General features: G+C 42.6%; 2 protein-coding genes across 4 annotated transcripts in view; one reads left to right on the forward strand and one right to left on the reverse strand.

The window, feature by feature from the left end:
- The window catches only part of CEP55 (centrosomal protein 55), a 34654-nt gene extending 18925 nt beyond the window's left edge, over positions 1-15729 (reverse strand). The window contains exons 1-3 of one of the 2 annotated variants that reach the window (XM_054035066.1): positions 15556-15729; positions 10608-10802; positions 8682-8966 (exon numbers count right to left, since the gene is read on the reverse strand). In XM_054035066.1, coding sequence (XP_053891041.1) covers positions 8682-8966; positions 10608-10802; positions 15556-15660 — 585 coding nt within the window. In that variant the 5' untranslated portion in view covers positions 15661-15729. Of the gene's footprint in view, positions 1-8681; positions 8967-10607; positions 10803-13873; positions 13951-15555 lie in introns of those variants that run through there. The other variant, XM_054035067.1, reaches the window with a different exon arrangement.
- A 2382-nt stretch (positions 15730-18111) lies between these two features.
- MYOF (myoferlin) overlaps positions 18112-19846 on the forward strand; it is a 104797-nt gene continuing 103062 nt past the window's right edge. For both annotated transcript variants that reach the window (XM_054033985.1, XM_054033986.1), the window contains exon 1: positions 18112-18321. In XM_054033985.1, coding sequence (XP_053889960.1) covers positions 18234-18321 — 88 coding nt within the window. In that variant the 5' untranslated portion in view covers positions 18112-18233. The remainder of the gene's footprint in view (positions 18322-19846) is intronic.

Raw genomic sequence — 19846 nt, forward strand, 5'->3', positions numbered from 1 at the left:
AGCAGACTTGAACTGGCTGATGCTTCTCATGACAGTCAGTATTAGCCGCTGACACCTCCCATGTAGGCTGGTGCTTCTGGAGTAGGTCCACAAGCACAGACTGGTGGGATCACAGTTATGCATACCGGGGATGACCAGCAATGGATCCAGAACTTTCGCATGAAGAGATTTCTGGAGCTTTGTGAGCAGCTCACCCTGAACCTCCATCGTAAAGACATGAATGATGGCAGCGATTAGTCCAGAAGTGAGTTACCGTAACTGCCTGGAAGCTGGCTACCCCAGACTGCTACAGGTGGTAAAGCAACGGCAGAGGTTTCTAAGGCAATCAGGCACCTTAAGCCAAGGTGGCAGGCATAAAAATATATTCCTGAAGTAATTGCTGGCTTTGAGAGAATGGGGTTTCCACACTGTGTTGGGGCTACTGATGGGACTCACATGCCCATAGTTTGCCCCCCTGAAGGAGCACAAATACATAAACCTCAAAGGCCCAGTGGAAGGAGGAGAACAGTACCTTTATGAATGTGCTTAGGTGGGGCTCATTGATGGTGTGTGGGGAGGGGGTGATTGCCATGCAACGTACTTATGCATGACATGGCCACTTGTCAAATGAGGGTGGGAGGGAGGATCAATTCACAGTATGGATTGATCTAGACAATTGTATTGAGGAATAGTGTTTGCATACAAATTCTTAATTATCCCAGATCACATGTTTACCTGTATTATTTTAAATACACACTGTGTGAAGTGATAACAATAAAAACTTTCTTGATACAATAAAAAGCTGATTTATAAATATGTATTAGAAAAGTACATTAACCCCTTGCCAGGCAGGCCAGCTGCCATTACCACACCAAGATACCAGTCTCTCTCTCTCTCTCTCTCTCTCTCACACACACACACACACACACAAGTTCAAAGACCAAAGCTAGGTATAAGACAGAAACCCCCTACCATGGCATGTCCCCTGTCACCTGTCTGTCCTTTCCCTTCTATTCCTGTTTGTTGCACACTTGGTGCCAGAGAGTGGAGGTATCCAGTAGAGGGGATCAATTTGGAGGGCTGCATGGGGCAGTTGCCCTGTCTAGCTACTCATGAGGCCCAACTGCATGGGCCATCCAGCCATGGAGTTTTTTAAGCTGTTTCTGGACTGCATCACAAGGTAGCATGCAAGGGACTGAGGCTGTGATGTGGGTGATTCAGCAGGAGTCTGTTCTCTTGCAGCCATTAGTGATATCTGCTGCTCAAACTGTTTTCTGCTGAGCTCTGTCCTTCTCTTTTAGCTGCTGTTCCTGGAACTGTGAAGCAAGTGCCTGCTCCTTCACTGAAGCCCTGTCCTCAAGCTGTGCAGCAAGCCTGAGCCTTTCCTCTTGCCAGGCCTCTCCTCTAGCCTCAAGAATCTCTGCCTTTAGTACTGGACCTGCTTGGCGGCTCTGTCCAGAACTTCAACCATCAGCTCATCACAGAAATGCTTCCTCTTGGAACGATCTGTTTAGTTACACTGGCCCAGTCTTCTGCTGCAGTGTTGGTGAGCTGTGGAAGTACTGCAGCCAGTAGAGGTCAAGGGGCCTGGAAAAGCACAACACACAGAGGGTTACTGTCTCAAATAGCTCAGTGCAGGAGCACAGAAAAAATCCTTGTAGAATTTCAAGGACATAAAATGCTACTTTTTCAGACTACAACTTCATTATATTGATAGAGGGATGTGCCAGACCACCAAAGCTCCCGTGGACACAGCCTGGTTAATCTCAGTGAAAAGCAAAGAGACAATGGTAAATTAAAAATTCAAAGCTGTTTTGTTTTCTAAAAAAAAAAATTGCAGAACTACCGTGGGGGGTGGGGAGAAGAACAAAGGTGCCATCAGTGGCCATGCTACAAAAGATTTTTCTATCATTTATGACACTCCACATTTTGGAGGACATAACAGTTCTTGTGGTGCCCAACTGGCAAAGGGAGATGTTATTCCAAGCCGCTGATGGGAAACCTGCAGTGTATGCAAGCAAAGTACTCAAACATAGATGTGCTGTTGAGTCACTACATGAGTGGAATGGCCAGGTCAGTTACAGAGATGGCCCTGTAAAATACATCCTTCCCCACAATACGACTACCTATCTGGAGTTCCTGCTTCAGGAAAAATGTGCAGCTATCAGCACCCAGCATTGGCCTGCTAAACCCAGGGTTGTGAGTTCAATCCTTGAGGGGGGCATTTAAGGATTTGGGGATTGGCCCTGCTTTGAGCAGGGGGTTGGACTAGATGACCTCCTGAGGTCCCTTCCAACCCTGATATTCTATGAAAACTGCTTTCTCAGATAGAGGTTCACTTTGAAGGCACTTTTACTGTTTGCATTTCCCTGGTGCTATTTTGAACTCCACATGGTGGGAGGTGGGAAAGTCCAGCCACTGGTGGCATACTACCTGCCCTTAGCGGACAGACGTTATTAACTGGGGCTTCTAACAGCTTTTGCATTGGCTCCTAGAACAGAAAACCCTCCCATTACTGTATTAAACATTAAAATGGAGCTAGAAACTTACCAGGCTCAGGGGCATCTTCTGTCCCTTCTGTGTCTGATATAGGCTTCCATAGCAGGCTGTTTCTCCGGGGGAGTAGGAAGCAAACAGCTTCTCCAAGTATGATCCCAGGATGCGCTCTCACTGCTCCAAGCCTCCTCTGGGATCCGTTTCAGCAACAGGCACTTCACTGTCCTCACTCGGCACCTGCTGCTGACCCCTATCTGTCCCCATGCTGGATTGTGGGGCCAGCAGGGCGCCATCATGCACCACCATTGGCTCGGTAGTCAGCGCAGTGCCCGGCACCCTCTCAAACTCATCATAAATTGGGCATGATGTTGGTGAGTTGCCCAAGGTGTGGTTCTGGCCCTTGGTTTTCCAATACTCTGAGCTGCTGAATCCACTCCCTGCACTGGTCTCTGGTCTGATAAATTTGCAATGCTGCCAGCTTCTTCGCTATTTGTTGGTATGTGTGGTCATTCCTGGTATTCTAAAGTCCACTGTTTTACTGGCTTTGCACCAGAGATTTACCAAAATCTGGCTTTGCTCCTGAAGCAGCACACTTTGCAAAGGACTTCTGTTCAGTGTCCATTGCAAACACAGAAGGCTCTCTGATGGCGACTTTGCAGCTTGGTGTTCAGAAGACAATGGGAAGGTTAAACACTGACTCACTGAGCTGCTGCACCAAACCAAGAGGAGCGGCTTCCGTTTCCCTGGAGTCGACTGGAGATTCTTAGGATAGAGAGGACAAAGGAAGTTGGCCCCTGGGATTGTGGGATACTTTCGGTGGACTCCAAGAACCCAAGTTGGGGGGCTGCATCTACATTGCAAATCTGCAGGGCTCTAACCCTGGGTCCCTGCTTGAATGGGGCTCAAACCCTCCAGCCCTGCAGTGTCCTAGGACCTTAGGCCCAATCCAAAGAGATGTGTATATAGAACTGAAGGGTGATTTAGACTCAAGCCTGGGCTTCGGCTTACATGGCAGCGTAGACATACACTTCCCTCCACCCAATAACTTCATGTGGAGGTTAAAGAGGATGGGGTAAAGAGTAGGGCTTTGTGAACCACAAGTGAGTGACTCAGAGGCAGGGAAACAGCACTGTTCTCTTGGGAAACAGTGGAAAGATTGCAAACATTTATCTGTTAACCTGTGCTCTATAGCACACTATGATAGATGTACCAAATGAGCTCTAGTAACAGCATGACTAGCTTCTGAGAATGTTTTCTACTAGCCTAACTCAAGGTATTAGTTACTGACTTCAGACTGTTCGGAAACATGGTTTTGATACCATCACTAAATTTGGAAGACAAGAGATTACTAGAATGATTATTGAATTTTTAGGCTATTCTGAATTGACTTTTTGTTCAGTTAACTTGGACTTTTCTTGCCTTGGTATAACACTTTTCCTCCAGCCTGCTTAAGAAGTGTTACTTTATAATATTAGGGAGCTCACACTAAGTTCAGGGGCAAATTCAGAGTTGTACTGCATCAGAAAGACAGGATATTTATGATAGCATATTATTCAGAACGAAGCTTCCTTCTTTGAAATCGAGAGTTGGGAATTCATATTTGGGTTTCTTACTTAAGGATCTGGCACAAGCCAAGTTTCTAAAAGTTATTCAGCTAAAACCATGCAAATATAGGGTGATCAGTGCCATCTACTGAACAAGAGCTGGGGGGGGGGGGCGGGGGGGAGGGGAAGGAGACTTTCCATCCCCATTCCCACCAAGACTCAGAAAGAGCATACTGACAATGTTTATAGCTAAGTTTTGCCAACCGAGTGTACATGCACCCCTCTTATTTTGTATCCCTGCTTTTCAAAAAGTGCAGAACTGACAGAAATGGAAACAAATACCTTTATAAATGCAGGCAGTCTCGTATCTAGACACACTATAGTTATTAACCATTCTAAAAATAAGAAGCAACTCACCATGGCAGCCTGCTATCTACAACTCTAAAAGGGAAGGAGAAAGAACTGGCCCTTAGCATTGCAGCCTATAGGATTAACCTGCTTGCATATATATCTTTTCTTGTAGTTTAAATATTTGGTTTATTGTAATAGGTTTATAGATTTATATTAATGTAAGTTTGGCTTATGTATCTTTTAAATAGCAGTAATATAACTGTAACTTTGTAACTTATTATTTTACCATTTAATTACTACTTCATTTATTTTAATAAAAAGTCTTTACGGCTATATCTGTCTCACTGTGAGCTTCCAGTGTGAGTGTGATACCCCCGAGGGTCCTTCGTAAATTCCGTGGAGCCTGATTCGGGACAAGAACTTTTATCTTCTGATCAAACAAATTGGTGAGCCTAAAACCCATATTATTCAAATTAATATGATTAACACCCTAAATCAGACAACAGCATAAGATTTTCAAAGGTAATTACCAGGCCTAATACACGAAGCATTAATCACAACCTGGACCCAGTTTTCAAACTGAATGTAGATACATTAACATAAAAATTCCACTCTTCAAGGTGGAGACAAGAGTTAAATCTCCCAAATCCAGGTGAGAGACGACTGCCACGTCACCATAACTCTGACCTGGGGAAGGGGGTACCTTTAAGAAGTCCCCCAGGGACCCAGAAGCATACTGTTTTACTGGAATTGAGGGATCAGTTTTGTTGGTTTGAGAAGGGAGTATGGCTAAAGTTGGGAAGGAAGAAATAATGTTAAGTATTAATACATGAAGTAGGGCTTGAAAACAAGAATTAAGTGTTGCTGGGAAGAAGAGTTACTTTAGGAGGCTTTATCAGATGTGCAGATTGTGTCCCTCCATTGGAATGAACACTGCAGGATGGGAGGAAGAGTTAGACATTATCTCCCTTGTGCCAAGGTTAGATTTTCAGCAGAGTGGGGCTTTGCTTGGACAAGGGGGAAAATGGACCATTCATCCCTACAAGTTACATAGGAAGGAGTGAATAATTTGAAAAACAGAGTGAACCTCAGAGTTGAGTGGAAGAGGGTGGACTGAGATACAAGGTTGCACCTTGTGTATGTGAAGCCCCCTAGTGGAGTGACAGTGGTACAACAGAGAAGAAGAATAGCTAGTTTTATGAACAATTGGTTTAGGAGAGGACTTATGTCTCATGGGAAGAGTGAACTGAGTTTTGAAGTGAGAGACCCCCTTGGATTCAGAGAGGGATTGTTATTGCATTTGCTTAAGAATTTTGCCTTGGCAAGTCAAAGGATGCAGGACCTTAAGACCATTACCACATTTTCCTCCTCTCCTCGCCACCTTTATCTCAAATATATTTTTACCAATGGATCTAACTGCTGGAGTGTATAAAGCATTGATGTTTAAGCCCTAGTAGTTCTTACAGTACTGTAGTCACTTATAAAGCACTGGGGAGGTGATGGCAGCACAGAAAGCAAGCAGATAAAACATATTTTCAAATCCTATATCAGACTACCTGAGCTATAAGTGATTTACACTTAAGGTGGGATTCCTTCCCCTTCTCCCACCCCCCCCAAAAGAAAGTCAAAGCTCTTAGAGCACTTTATCTCTGGGGGAAAAAATGATTTCTAGTTTGGTCCTCTGAGAACTGTTCTTTAGATTAAGTAGATGCAGCTGTTAGCTAACATCATTATTCATTCAGCTATGGTCACTATAAGTAGTAGTTTTGTTCTTCAAAAACGCATTGCTGTAGCATCCAGCTGTAGTACATTTCCCATGCTACCCCACCATGCAGATTGAAGAGGACTGGCCTGTTGTCAGAATATTCATGCACTGTTTGTGTGGTTTACATCACATGTCACAGGTGGCCAGTTCTCAGAATTGCATGTTAGCAGTAAATAAGAATTTGTAAGACCAAAGAGACAGGGGAGCTCAAAGATGTTTGTTTTTGACCACAGCAAGGTCAGGTGGGAAGTTAAATAAGCATTTCTTTAAAAGGTAGTGTGAGATTGTGCTGCCCCTCTAACAGCCTGGGAGCATGTGTAATTCCATGAGCAAATTAATAATAGAAAGATAAAGAAGGTATCATTTGATTCGTAAAAATCTACAGAATCATAATTTCATTGGTGTTAACCTCAGTGGTATGGGGTGAGGGTGCGTGACTTGCCACCCCGCCTGACCCTTTCCCCAGCACCCAGCTCCTCCAGTTTGTGGAAATTTTGATAATACTTCATTGGAAATGGGTCAAGTTGTGCATCATTTAAAAGCCCTTTCCCCTACAAATACAATGGTACCAAACATGACAAACAGAACAATTATGTAGGTATAGATTCAAGAAAGTGTCTTAAAAAAAAAAAAAAAAACACAGTTTAATTATACTTTAACAGAGGCATGTCAACATGCAGCCCTGACAAACTTAAATCATAGCCCTCGACTGACCGTACAATGTTCTGTTAATGCTCAGAACATACCTGATTTTTGTATAATGTTACAGATTACTGTAAATGGAAGGGGAGCTTCAGGCTGATTTGCCATTGGCAAAAAAAGAAGCAGTTCAGTGGTATTATCAGCTTTGTTATAAAGAGTTATGAGGCACTGGTTAAGATGTCACGATCCAGCCAGAATTACTGGAATCCATCTGCAAACGGTATGCACATAGTTACAGTACATAACATAATTGATGTCTCTTTTGAAAAGCATATTAAGCTGTTTGAAGTCATTTCCCAAAGGGTCGAGGACTTGCGATACCAATTACACACATCCAGTGTACATTCTACTCTGTGACCTCTTATACACAATAGAGAACTGCAGTATCACAGAATGGATAAAGCAATTTGATGAGGTTGAATCAGCGTGGGATCACGTGGCAATACATGAAGTTGGTTGATTGTTTGAAACTCTTTAAAAGTGATCTGCCAGGACTGTTAATTGGAATTTGCACCGTGCAGCAATTTGGGCTGGGGTTGCTTGATCCGGCTGGGGCCCAGGTCAGTCTCTGCTGCAGGAGAACTGGTTCGAGACCCGCGGGCAGGTGCTTGAAAAGATGAGACAGTCACTGGTGAAGTCATAAATGCACTGGAAGTGGTCATATGCTGAGCTTACTATTTGAAAACATTAGAACATTTGCAGAACTACATTGGTGGACATTTTCCAAGCAGCAGATAAACAGAAAAATTGCCACTGACAGAGGTTGCATTTATACCGTTTAGCAAGAGAGCAAATCATCAAGCAATGGAAAGGCTCCGAGATGATCAAGCACAACCGAAACTACCATCTCTTATTGGGCATGGCTAGGTCTTGAAGGATGGCCTCATCACACCGGTTATGTGTGAAATACCATGTGCTTCAAAATCATCTGACAAATTAATGTTTTCAGGCCTACATGTCAAGGACAGCTTCCCTAGAATTATCAAAAAAAAAAGTTGATTTTTAAACATTTTTCTATATATCTCGACATAATTATTCTAGGGTTGTCACAGTTGGTACCATTGTGTTCATGAGAGATGGGTATCATTCAAAAACCCTAACTTGACCCATTTCTGACAGCACTGCGTTATCAACATTTCCACCAACCAGAGGACCTGGGGAGGACAACAGCAAGTCCTCCTGGCCAGGGTTGCAGAGGGGGACATCACTGAATGTATGATTCTGTAGATTTTTACAAATCTAATTACACCTCCCTTACCTTTCTAGCACTAACTTGCCCACTGAATGAGATTTTACTATGTTGTTCTCCCAAATTACAGAAGCTCAGCGAGAGGGGCGTCAAGGTGACTGTGTCACCTTCGTGGCACTGGGATTCCAGGATGCTCAAACACACCCTGATCCATGTCTCAATTATGACAGTCCCTCCGACTGCCTTATGAATTTCAGCACAGGCCGTTGCAGCATCCATGACAGTCACAGCCCCTCACTCTCTCTCATGCCTTCAGCCACACACTCTACACCATAGCTTGTGGCAAGGATCTTGCAGGTGAGGGTAGGCTGCCTTGCTCAAGGCCAGTGCTGGGGAACAATCCATCTAGATTTGGGGCTTTTAGGGATCTTTCTAAGCTGCTATGACAGCACAAAGAACTGCTTGAAAGGGGAGAATCCCTCAGACAGTAACTAGCTGGATTACTCCATTTACTGCTATATACAGTCATAAAACCTTTTAGAAAAAGGGAAGTAGTATATCAGTGCATCTTGTTGCAGAATGGATTTCAGTGTTTAACCAAAAAAGAATTATAAAGTAAGCTTATAAATGATTAGGGTACTTATTCAACATGTACCTGGGACAACTGGAAGGTGCTGGCTCGGTTTTCGAGTTCAGAGCATCTTGCAGTAACTGTAGATAAATTATGCTTCAAATGGTCCATCTCTTCTGACAGGGAATTAAGTAGTTGTTCTCTCCTCTCTGCTTCCTTTGTTTTCTCTTCAAGTTGACTAAGTAGTGAAGTGACATCACTACTTTTATTTCTGGTTTTAAGCTTGTCTTGTAGGCTTTGGATTTCTTTTTCCTTCTCCCCAAGTCGACAGATATATTTTTCCTTTTCAGTTTCAAGGGCAAGTATTTTCTACATGGAGCAAAACAAGAGCGTAGATAAGCCAATAAAAATTATCACACAGAAATGTGATGGAAAGTCCACAAGAGTCCAAACTGATATTCACTTCTGAATGTTGAAAGACCCACTTTTAGTCAGTTGAGAATATTTGTTTTACTGTAACTAGAGAATGCTACAGAGGTTACTTGAAACTTTTAACACACATGCAATAATTTTAGTCAAAAAATTATTATTAGTGTTACCACTCAAGACAAGCTAGAATATAGTTACAGGATGTGAAAACATACATACTAATTGACTCTATGGTGGATGTAACCATGGAAATGACATGAGCAACAAAAATCTCATTGGCTTGGTAGGTACCTATACTCCTGCCATTCAAGTATTCTTCCAAATTGTATAAATTTGGAAACATGTATACCATGAGAACTACAGGAGTCTTTGGTGATGAAGCGTTTTTCTTTGGCACATTTCTTATGCATCCAGTAACTTTTTAGAGACTGAGAAGCTCCTTTCATGTTTACATCCCATTAGAGCACAGTAAGTAGAGCCTTTTCATGTGGCAATTTAGCTTGCCAAAACCCAACACAAAAACAAGAAGTACCACCAAAAACACACCAAACCCCCTCCCCCCGCCCAAACATAAGTGATGTCAGTGAAGAACAGCTGACAGTGAGACCATTAAATCCTGGCTCTACACAATCTGGTCTTTCAGCTTTAAACTGTGCTTCACTCAACTGTATCTTCAATTACTGATGACTGACATTAGGATATTAGAACAGCACTTTAATGGGTTCTACCCTGTCTTCTAATATGTACGTGTGCATCATTTCACTTTTGTACATGTTTCTGTCCACTAAAGGCAGAGGTTCAAGCCCAGCTACTTGAAACTATGAAGCCACTGGAGGACTGAAGCAGAAGTGGAGAGGGTGTCCAGGAGATGGATTTTAATGTGGCTCACTCAGAGTGAAGTTGGTGAAGATCACACACAGAGCACCTATTGGGATCGTGTTCTTTCACAACAAAAAAGACACCGATTATATTTCAGTCAAAAGACATGGTGCCATTGCAGGAGGGACACAGCTTGCAGCTGGTGGACTGTTTCTTCTAGTTCAAGTTAGCAACGAAGACTTGAGTAGAGCTGGGAAAGGCTCAATGGAGCCACAAGACTAAAAGGCAAGAAAGCCAAAAACTTAGCTTAAGTGCTATTTTTACTAGGCTGCATCCCCTTAGGTGAATCTGAATGGGAGCACAAGAATACAGACTAGGTGCATGGACATGCAATTCAGTGAGTTCTCATCTCATTCACCAAGAGTGCTTATATCATCCAAAATAGGGATCTTTGCAGGCAATACTCCAATGACTGACATTTTTATAACATTGAAACAGCATTAAGACATTACAGGACATGTTTTATTGGCTACTCATTGAGGCCCTTGGCCTCTGTATTTAACCACTTTGTAAAATAACCTGGAATTTATTAGCGCAGGCACAACTGACAAATACCTAAGAATGAGTGCATCACACTGGGATACTACATTTTAAAAATCTGATTTTAAAGTTACAAGGAGAATAGTCGTTTGTTGAGAAATGCTATCTTGTGCAATTATGGCATCATAGAAACAAGCCTGAAAGTCAAAGTGTATACATTACCTCTAAAAGTCTATTCCTTTCTGTATCAGTCATTTTGCTTTTCCCTTTAATAATTTCCTCCATTGACTTTTTGAGGGCTGCATTCTCTCTTTTATACTTCTCCAACTCAGTCTCAGATTTGGAGTTACTAGATTTGAATCCCCACTTGCCAGTAATTATATCTTTGGTGGCCTTTGATGTCATCCTCCAAGCGTTCTGTGAAAACAAACAAAAGAATCATGTATACATAGCTATGTCCCTTCCTGTATTACATATTAAAGATATTGCTAGAGACCTAGTAAAAAAAATAAGTCTTTAGACAAGTTTGATAAAATCATGGTTTAATGGTTAAAACTCAGGACTGAGTCAGATTGCATTCTATTCCTGCACAGCACAGACTGAATTAACCAGTTTCCCTATTTGTAAAATGAAGATAATACTACTTCACAAATGTGTGTGCAGTGTCTCAACATTGGTCTCAATAGAGGTTCCCAGATACAAGGTACTATAGAAGTGCAAAGCATTTTTACTATAAGCTATTTTTCTATAGGTTATCATTGATGGCAGGGCTTGAAAACACACATACCCCGGTGAGAGAGAACCAAAACACCAGCTTCTGCAAATTAAGCTTTCATTTAATTAAGTTTTTAGTTCTTATGGCTCCTAGAGGTAACCTTGCAAATGTGAAATGAGTGAGAAGTGAAGCAAAGCTATGGTCTTGAATCTTAGACTGCAGCCAAAGGCCAGCTACAAGTTCATCTAGTTGAAGCTGTCAGGAAGGAGTTAAACTTCAGCCAGCAGAAAAGAAACTGCTGAGAAGCAAGGACATAGTTTCTGTCAATACATGATAACTTAGTTCAGCTTATCGGTAAGAAGGAACAAAGCTTGTGCCCATGGAAAGGGACAGTTCAGTCAGGAAAACAGGATTGGGCCCACACAAACAAGCAGGAATATTTCAGTAGCACAAATGGCACTGACAATTGATAAGCTTATATGGTTAATGCCCACCCAGTAATTTAGTTCTTAGAACAGAATAAATCCTCCCTTCACAGCCCACTGGATATCTGTAAGCACTCATCCCTAAACCCCCCATCCTCCCCTCCCCCCGCCTGCCCACACACACACACCCGCCTCCTTCCCCCGCAAGGTAGTCATAGGTGTTTGATGTAATTAGGATGACCTCTATATGTATGTATTGTTCTTATTTTTAATCTTTGTTCAGGGTTCTCTCTTGACTTGTAACAATGTCTGTCTCTGTATGTACAGATAAATGCAAATGAATTGACGAGAGAATGTATATAACTGACCATTACGGCACCATATTTTTGAAGCTGCTTGTCAGTCTTCCCAGTACCATAAATAAACCCCCTTCAGTACTGTCTGTGCTTGCCTGATTCTTGCGGAAAAGAATCTTTTTGCCTAACAAAGCAAATATCCTAAATGTGGCACAGCCTGGATTCAGGCCAAGACATGGGACGAAAACATCTTTTGTGGACCTGAGGGATGATCTCCTGCTATCAAAGCATGTTTGGCAGACTTCCATTCTCAATTTTTGTTTGGACTTCTCTGCAATGGATTCTGCTGTCTCACCTGAAAGAAGTGACAAGGGTCCAAGAGAATATGCTAAAATGGTTCAAGTCCTTTCTGGAGTGTCAGATCCCAAAAATAGTGACAGGAAACAGCCCCTCCATCATTAGACCTCTCATTCATGGATACCTTCAAGGATCAATTTTCTCTGGTCCTGTTCAACATCTACAGTCACTAGGTATACTGGTAAGATGACGATCTCAAGTGCCAGCAACATGCATATGACACACAGCTCTACTAATCCTTCACCACATAGGATAGTATTGCTACCACCAAGATAAGCCAATGCTTGGACGAGATCAGGTAACAGATGCATAGCAACTAGCTGAAACTGAACTCAAGCAAGACAGAGGTTATACTGGTGGGCTGAGGAAAGCACTTTAAAGAATTTGCATCCGTGGTGCAGTCTCTTTTGGTTGATTGCAGACATCCACATTTGCTCAGTTCAGTCCATAGTACTTTAAGAGTTGTTTCTGGAATTCTCACTGACACTAAGTGCTCACATAGCAGCACCTGTGAGTAATTGTCAACTCTGGTTGGCTTGTGACTGTTCCATCCTGGTGGACAATGATCTAGCCTCAGTTATACACACCTTTGTCACCTCCCATCTGGAGTACAGCAACGGAGTACACCTGGGGATGGCACCATTAGCCCTTAGAAAACTTCAATAGCTATAGAACACTTCAGCATGTTGCCTCAGCAACACCTCAGGTTACCGTGCACACAAAACTGACCTTCACTCCTTACACTGGTTTCCCATTGAATATCCAGTTAAATTCAAGGTCTCCCCTTCTTCTCTTTAAAGTACTTAATGGCCCAGGCCCAGTATATGACCTAGAACTCCATGATAAAGACCAAAATCAACAATTCTGCTCCCCAGACACAATGGAACTTTCTTCCATAAGGGTAAAGCTCATCTGTGCAGACAGACCGACCTTTGCATTGTTGGTCTAAGACTGCAGAACAAACTCCCACAGATATTAAGGAGCACCAGAAACCGAGCCCCTTCTGCTCAGAGAGAAAGGCACATTTCTTCAACCTTGCCGCTTTTAAGAGTTTGTCTACACTTATAGCACTGTAGCTGTGCCGCTGTAGTGCTTAGTGAAGATGCCACCTACGCCAACGGGAGTGCTACTCCACCTCCCTGAGAGGCGGTAGTTATATCGACAGGAGAAGCTCTCCTGTTGACATAGTGCTGTCTACTCCAGGAGTTAGTTTGGTATAACTGCATCACTCTGGGGTGTGGATTTGCCACACCTCTGAGCAACATAATCATATTGACAATTTTGTAGTGCAGGCCAGGGCTTACACACACATAGCAATGTGTACATTTAAAAACCCAGAAAACAGAACCAAAACACTACACTACACTGCACATGCAGTTCTCCCTCGGGGAGTGGATAAGAGGGCAAACCAAAATGCGTGACAGATGTTAATTACATCACAATGTACTACTGGAGGCTTTCAGATACTATTGTGATGAAAGCAGGATATTTAGATTTCAAGCTCTTTGGGGCAAAGACTATCCTTTTGTTCTGTGTTTGTACAGCACCTAGCACAATGGGGTCTTGGTCCATGACTCGGGCTTCTAGGTGCTACACTAATACAAATAAATAATACTGCTAATGAGAATAGCTCCAGTGCTCTGCACTATTGCTTTGGAAATCTAACCTCAGGAGCAGAGGCTATTTATCCCTTACCCAATCTGATGGGTTTTGGAGTAGCAGAGATCCTCCCTACTCAAAGGAGCCAAGAGGCTTTGGAGTGGACAGACAAGAAGTTCCTTCCAGGGATTAGACAGAGGTGGTGCTTCAAGTTTAAATAATTTTTTTCACATCTTCGCTCTAAATCAGAGACAAATCCCAAAAGATAAGTATCAAGGAAAGCATTCTGAAATACCAGCAGGCCCATTATCTATAGGTAAGAGTGACAGAGGCTTCTTTTCAGCAGGAAGTTGTCCCTGGAGCTAACTGATGGAACCAGACCTTCTTTATCTTTCATAGCTACTAGAGCTGGGCACAAAACAGTAATTCCATTTAACAGACTGGGTTTTTCTATTTTGAAAGCTAGTTTTGTTCTGATACTGATGGAGAACAAAGCATTCTGAAGTTCTCTCTGAAGGGAAACAGAGTGCCACTTCCAACAGAACCCATGGAACATTTCACTTTTTGACTAAGCAGCAAATTCCACTGAAAAAGTGTTTTGTCAGAATGTTTCTGATACATTTTTCAAACCCCCCACCTTAAGAGCAAAAGGGTAGGCACATCTGTCTTCAGTTACTTCTAACTCTGAACTTGAACATTTACCAAGATCTAACTGGAAGACAAAATCTATTAACCAGAAATTACAAAAGAATGAAGGGCACACCAGCACTCTCCTGGTGAAAAGGTCAATCCACAACCCTAGATACTGGAAAGGAGCTATAATTCTCATCAGGGTGTTGTCTCTGGACTGGTCAGAAGCTTCATAGTTTCTCTTTGTTTTCAGCTTGTAGTGCTTTGTCTACAAGAGGATTTGTCTGTTTTACAAGGGTGCACTTGGACTAGTAGTATCAATAAGGTAACCACTGGTGTCTAGGACACAGGTATTTTTACTACCTTAGAGAGACAAGGCAGGTGAGAGAATAACTTTTATTGAATCAACTTCTGTTGGCAAGACAAGCTTTTGAGTTTGGCTCTTTCAAAAAACAGAAGTTAGTCTAACTTTTATTGGACCAATCTTGTCTCTCTAATACCCTGGGGCCAACACAGTTACAATGCTTTACTACTTTGTCAGTTAACCCATGATCAGCAGAACTGCCTGCACCACTTCACCGGTGTCAGCTTCAAGACGCACTGCTGAACAAAGGCTAAGATCTTAATGGGGGCGCACCTGGTGTCTAGATACAATCGCAATTTCCCCCTCCACTGCAGGCGTCCCCAGCTCCTCAAGAGATGCCCCTGAGCCAGTCTGTCTGGGGCTGCGCTGTGCACCGCTCCAGCGCTTGTCTCCTCTGATGCTCAGTTTTCGCCACAGGGGAGCGAACCCCGAGCCGCTGCTGTCACGCCTACCACGGCCCGAGGCTTCGGAGCAGCGAGCCTGACCAGGGGGCGTTAGGTTTGCTCGAGGAGCGATGGGCAGAGGCCGTCACTAGCCACAAGTCCATACCCAGGGGATCGGGGGGGTTGCCTCCACGGAAGCTCGGGGCCCGCGGGACATAGGGAAGCCGCCCGCCCCTCCACCGGGAGCAGCGGTTCGCTGCGCGTCTACCGCCAGCCGTGCGGGCCCGGGGCCGCGCCGGGAGAGCTCCGGGCTCAGACCGCTACATACAGGTCCGCAAAGTCGCCACTACCACCTCGCCGCAGGCTCATTCCGGCAGTAGCACCGGGACACCCCCACCTACCTGGGCGGCAGCGGCAACAACACCGCTATAAATCCCCCTCCACTCAACCACACCTCCACTTCCGGGAGTTTGAATCCCGCGGCTCGTCAACGTCACTTCCGTCATTGCCGGAAGTGAGCTACGGGGTCCCTAAAGGGTCAGGCAGTACGGAGGACGGTGTTGAGGGAAGAGGGAAGGTACGGGGGGGGGGAGAGCGGAGGGCTTGCGGTGGGCGGAACGGCAGAGTGGGCGAGGCTGAGGAGAGGAGGTCGAAGGGAAGTAAGGGACTGAGGCGGAAGGAGAACTGGGGAGGGGCTGGAATGGAGCAGGGGAGAGAGCAGGGAGGGGCGGGAGCAGCCACGGAAAGGCTGGGGGCTGGAAGAAGGGGATGAAGGGAAGCAGTGGAGAGAGGGGAGGAAGGGGAAGGGAGCAAGGGCTGGGGGAGGAAGGAGGGACGGGGAAGGAAGGGAGCGGGGGAGGGGCTGAGGAGGCAGGGAAGGGAGTAATCTCCCTTTAGCAGCTCCAGGGTGCCCCGTGTGAATAATAAATCCATATGATCATATCTGCCCCCTGGAGGTTTGGTAACTGTCTATCATCTGGGCACTATGTCAGTCTGAAAAATGAATAACTGCAATATAGGAAAGTGATTACCCCTACTCTGGACCAGACACCTGTGTTTATACACCACCAAGCTGTAGGGAGAAATTTCCGAGTCACCTACAACGATACAATACAAATAGCAGAAACGGGGTCACAAACTAGGTATCCAACATACTATTTTATGTAAAGGATTTTTAATGCCATCTTAAATGTCTAAAGTCTGGCTTTGGAGATTTCTCTTTTCAACCCTTAAAACTAGTTTTAAAAATTGCAAATGAACATGCTCCTTTGTTCACTGAGATTTCAAATTAAATTTTACTCTGGAGTGAACTTGTGTTGTGGAGTTAAATTAATTTTGGCTTATAAAAGAAGAGTGTTTAGGCAGCAGCTAAGGTTGGTGCTGTTATGCATAAATATTGCTGATTTGGGGGAGCCCAATCAAACTTCCATTGACTGCAGTGGAATTGAATCAGGCTTGTGATATAGATTCTGCAATGTGTAAGTATAATGGGGTGAGGTATAACTCAGAGTTTAATTTCTTTTCTAGGAAACTTGGACCCTTACAGTTATTTTAAAACTCATGTTTTCTGTAACATTTTTTGTGCTTAGGCATGCTACACATTCCACTCTTACAGTATGACCAGTTGGGGAAAAGGGTAACTTTAATTGGTTCTTGGAGCTCTGTTACTGGTCTACTCTGGAATAGAATGCTCTTGCTTAAATCCCCTTGATATTGCATTCTAGACGGTTACAGTAAGAAATCTGTATTTGCATCAGTATATTTCCACATGGATAATATTAAATTTATCTATGCTCTTGAATATTTTTCTCAGCTTCCCACCAGATAGTAACCAGGTGGGTCAAGAAACTAAGGAAATGAACAGCCAGTTCATGTAGACCAAATGAAATGAAATACTACCGTACCTCATACAATAGATGTAGTTCATTCTGTATATTAACTATATAAAGGTCAGCAAGTACAATATGATGGCTTGGACAATTTAATGACCATCAATAATATTTGCAGTTAATACAAGCTAAAAATAAGAGGTTCTGAGGTTCCAGGGCATAATGTGATATTTGCAGAGGTCAGGATGAAATTTATCTTCCTGTACGTTTATTGTACAAATAGATATATTGTGTAATTTTGGTTTGGTTTCTTTTCTTCTGAAACATCAGACAGGAAGCAGGACTAAACATACTAATGGTTTGAACTGGTATAGCCAATTCTTTGTTCTTCTGATTCACCAGTTCTGACTGGTTTCATTTCAGTGGATTCCACTCCCTAGTTTTCTCTGGTTAAAAGCAATCACTTACAGGTCACTGAGCAATAGACAAGGTCTTCTCTCCTTTTGGGTTAAAAACTTTCAGATTTTTCTTCAGACACCATATTATTACATATTTCTTTTTTATTATTGCTCCTAGAGGGGCTGAACAAATGTTTATATTACAGTGCAATTCTTAAGTGCAGAATGTATAGTGCCTACACAGTATAAGAGAGGTTTATTAAAAACCTGAGCCCTATAGAATGGGTAGTACTTAAACTGTTTTGGAGAGTAGATATTTTGTGGATTTACAAAATAGGAAAGAAACATGGAAATATATTAAAACATTACACATTGAAAGCAAAGATGAGAAAAGTGTAGACCATTATAAAGTTCAATGACATGGTATATTCAGAAATATAGTTAAGAGGGAGCTGTGGTGTGTCTGACTACTAGGGTTGTGTTTAATTTTTGCAAGCTATATACTCCTCTTTCCCTGATCACTTATATGAGGTTCATATGCTCAGGCTTTTTTTATATACTGTTTACATTGTACATTTTTCATTGTCACATAACCGACTTCACTGGATGGTGCTTGCTTTGCACAGGAATTATGGTGTCAGTTTACAGGTAGTGTTTTTTTTTTTCTGTAGCCTTTAGTAACTAGCCCGTCATAGATCCACCCATCAGCCCTTTTTCACTGTAAGCAAACTGTTCCTTGCTGCCTCCTCCTCCTCCTAGCTTTTCAGTCTGGAGGAGGACACAGGGCATCTGAAGTACAGACTTTCTTAAGTTCCTTTTCTGACAGCAGTGGTTTAACCAAGTTTTGAAACAATGCTTCGGGTGATTGTGGAATCTGCTACCAATATCCCTAAAACTAAATTTGGAAAACCGGATCCTATTGTTTCTGTTATTTTTAAAGGTAAGGAAAACTAACAAATGTACCCAATCAGATTTCTGCTTGCATATTTTAGTAGCTTTGAGGACAGTGTTCTATATTGGTATTTTAAAATTATGAAATACTGAAGTTACCCAAAACTGAATCTCACCATAATGTTAGCGAAGATGGTTTTTACCAGAAAGACTGAAGTTATCTGCACAGGGCATGATATGGTGGAGTATGTTTGTGGGTATGATTTTCTTTTTCTTGGCCTTTGGGACTGCTTTCCCAAGACTCAGTTTCCAAGCTCCTGTAAGGGTTTATTCCTCTGCTTTTTACTTATAAATCTATTTTTAGTGATGATATTAATTAAAGCCTAAATTGTGTGACTTTGAGTTACAGTCCAGCACCTTAACCTGTGATGTTCATGCTGAAAATCTTTCATCTTTAGTTTCTTTTTGATTTGGCACAGCAGCTGCTGCTCACTACCAATTTTGCTTCTGCAGCAGTTCCCTTTTAGTGTAATTATTTTACTAAAGTATTTTTAGCATTTCTTTTAATATGATTATTATTTATTATTATTATTAAACGTCATAACTTCCCATATCATACCATTTTCAGAGTTGCCTACTTGTTGCTTAAGGAGAAAGAGAAAACACTTATTAACTAACATTTATATGTAAGATGGAATGTTAATTTCATTTTGATATAAGTTTTGTGATTGATTAAAGTTTCTATGGCTTCTTCTTCCTTCAGTACCAAGGGAGTTCAGCTACAAGTTTAGTGTTGTCACCTTCAAGGTGAGGAGGACCCAGACAATCTTGTATCGTGTAATCCGTCAAACAACTGTGGCCAACAGTTAAATTTACTTCTTCCTATATTGTCTCTGTTCTCTTAGTCCCCATTTTTTCATCTCTCAATTGTTTTGTATCCCTTCTTCCCTTTTTGCCCTTTGCTGATTGGTTCTGGTATCCTTTGATCTCTGTGCTTCCCTGATTTGGTGCTACTTTTTTATGACCAAGTCCATTCCTCCTTTCTGAGCACACATTATTACCAATGCAAGTCATCTTACTCCACTGAGTAAGAGTTCTACTTATGTTGCTTCCACTGTTGCTGCGGTGTTAGATTTGCTTCAAAATCCTGCAGTTTTTCTGACTGGTGCCTGGGCAGCATGGGAAATGGAACACCAGTGGCAGACATTCAAGGAGCAGTTTATATGTGTGACTTGTATGTAAAAACTGTAAACTGATGCTCACAGGCATCATCTACCATTTTCTTTAGTACAAGTTCACCCTGATGAATTTTTTAGTAGAATATATCATTTCTTATTTTATACTGCATTTATTTTTACACACCTGCATTACATATTATGGGCCAGATTCTTTTATTATTATTATTATTTATTATTGCATTCTGGCCAGAGTAGTGAAAGGAGCAAGAAAACAGCAGGATCTTGTCAACTGTGGAGGAGGACCCAGTGGTGAGGAGTTCTCAGCTAGTTCACAGTTTAACTATCCAGTGGCAAGGATGCATCGCAACATGTCTGGAGGCGTGCTGACTGGTTGCT

Source organism: Malaclemys terrapin, chromosome 7 (genome assembly GCF_027887155.1).
Source record: "Malaclemys terrapin pileata isolate rMalTer1 chromosome 7, rMalTer1.hap1, whole genome shotgun sequence".
NCBI classification, from domain to species: domain Eukaryota; kingdom Metazoa; phylum Chordata; order Testudines; family Emydidae; genus Malaclemys; species Malaclemys terrapin.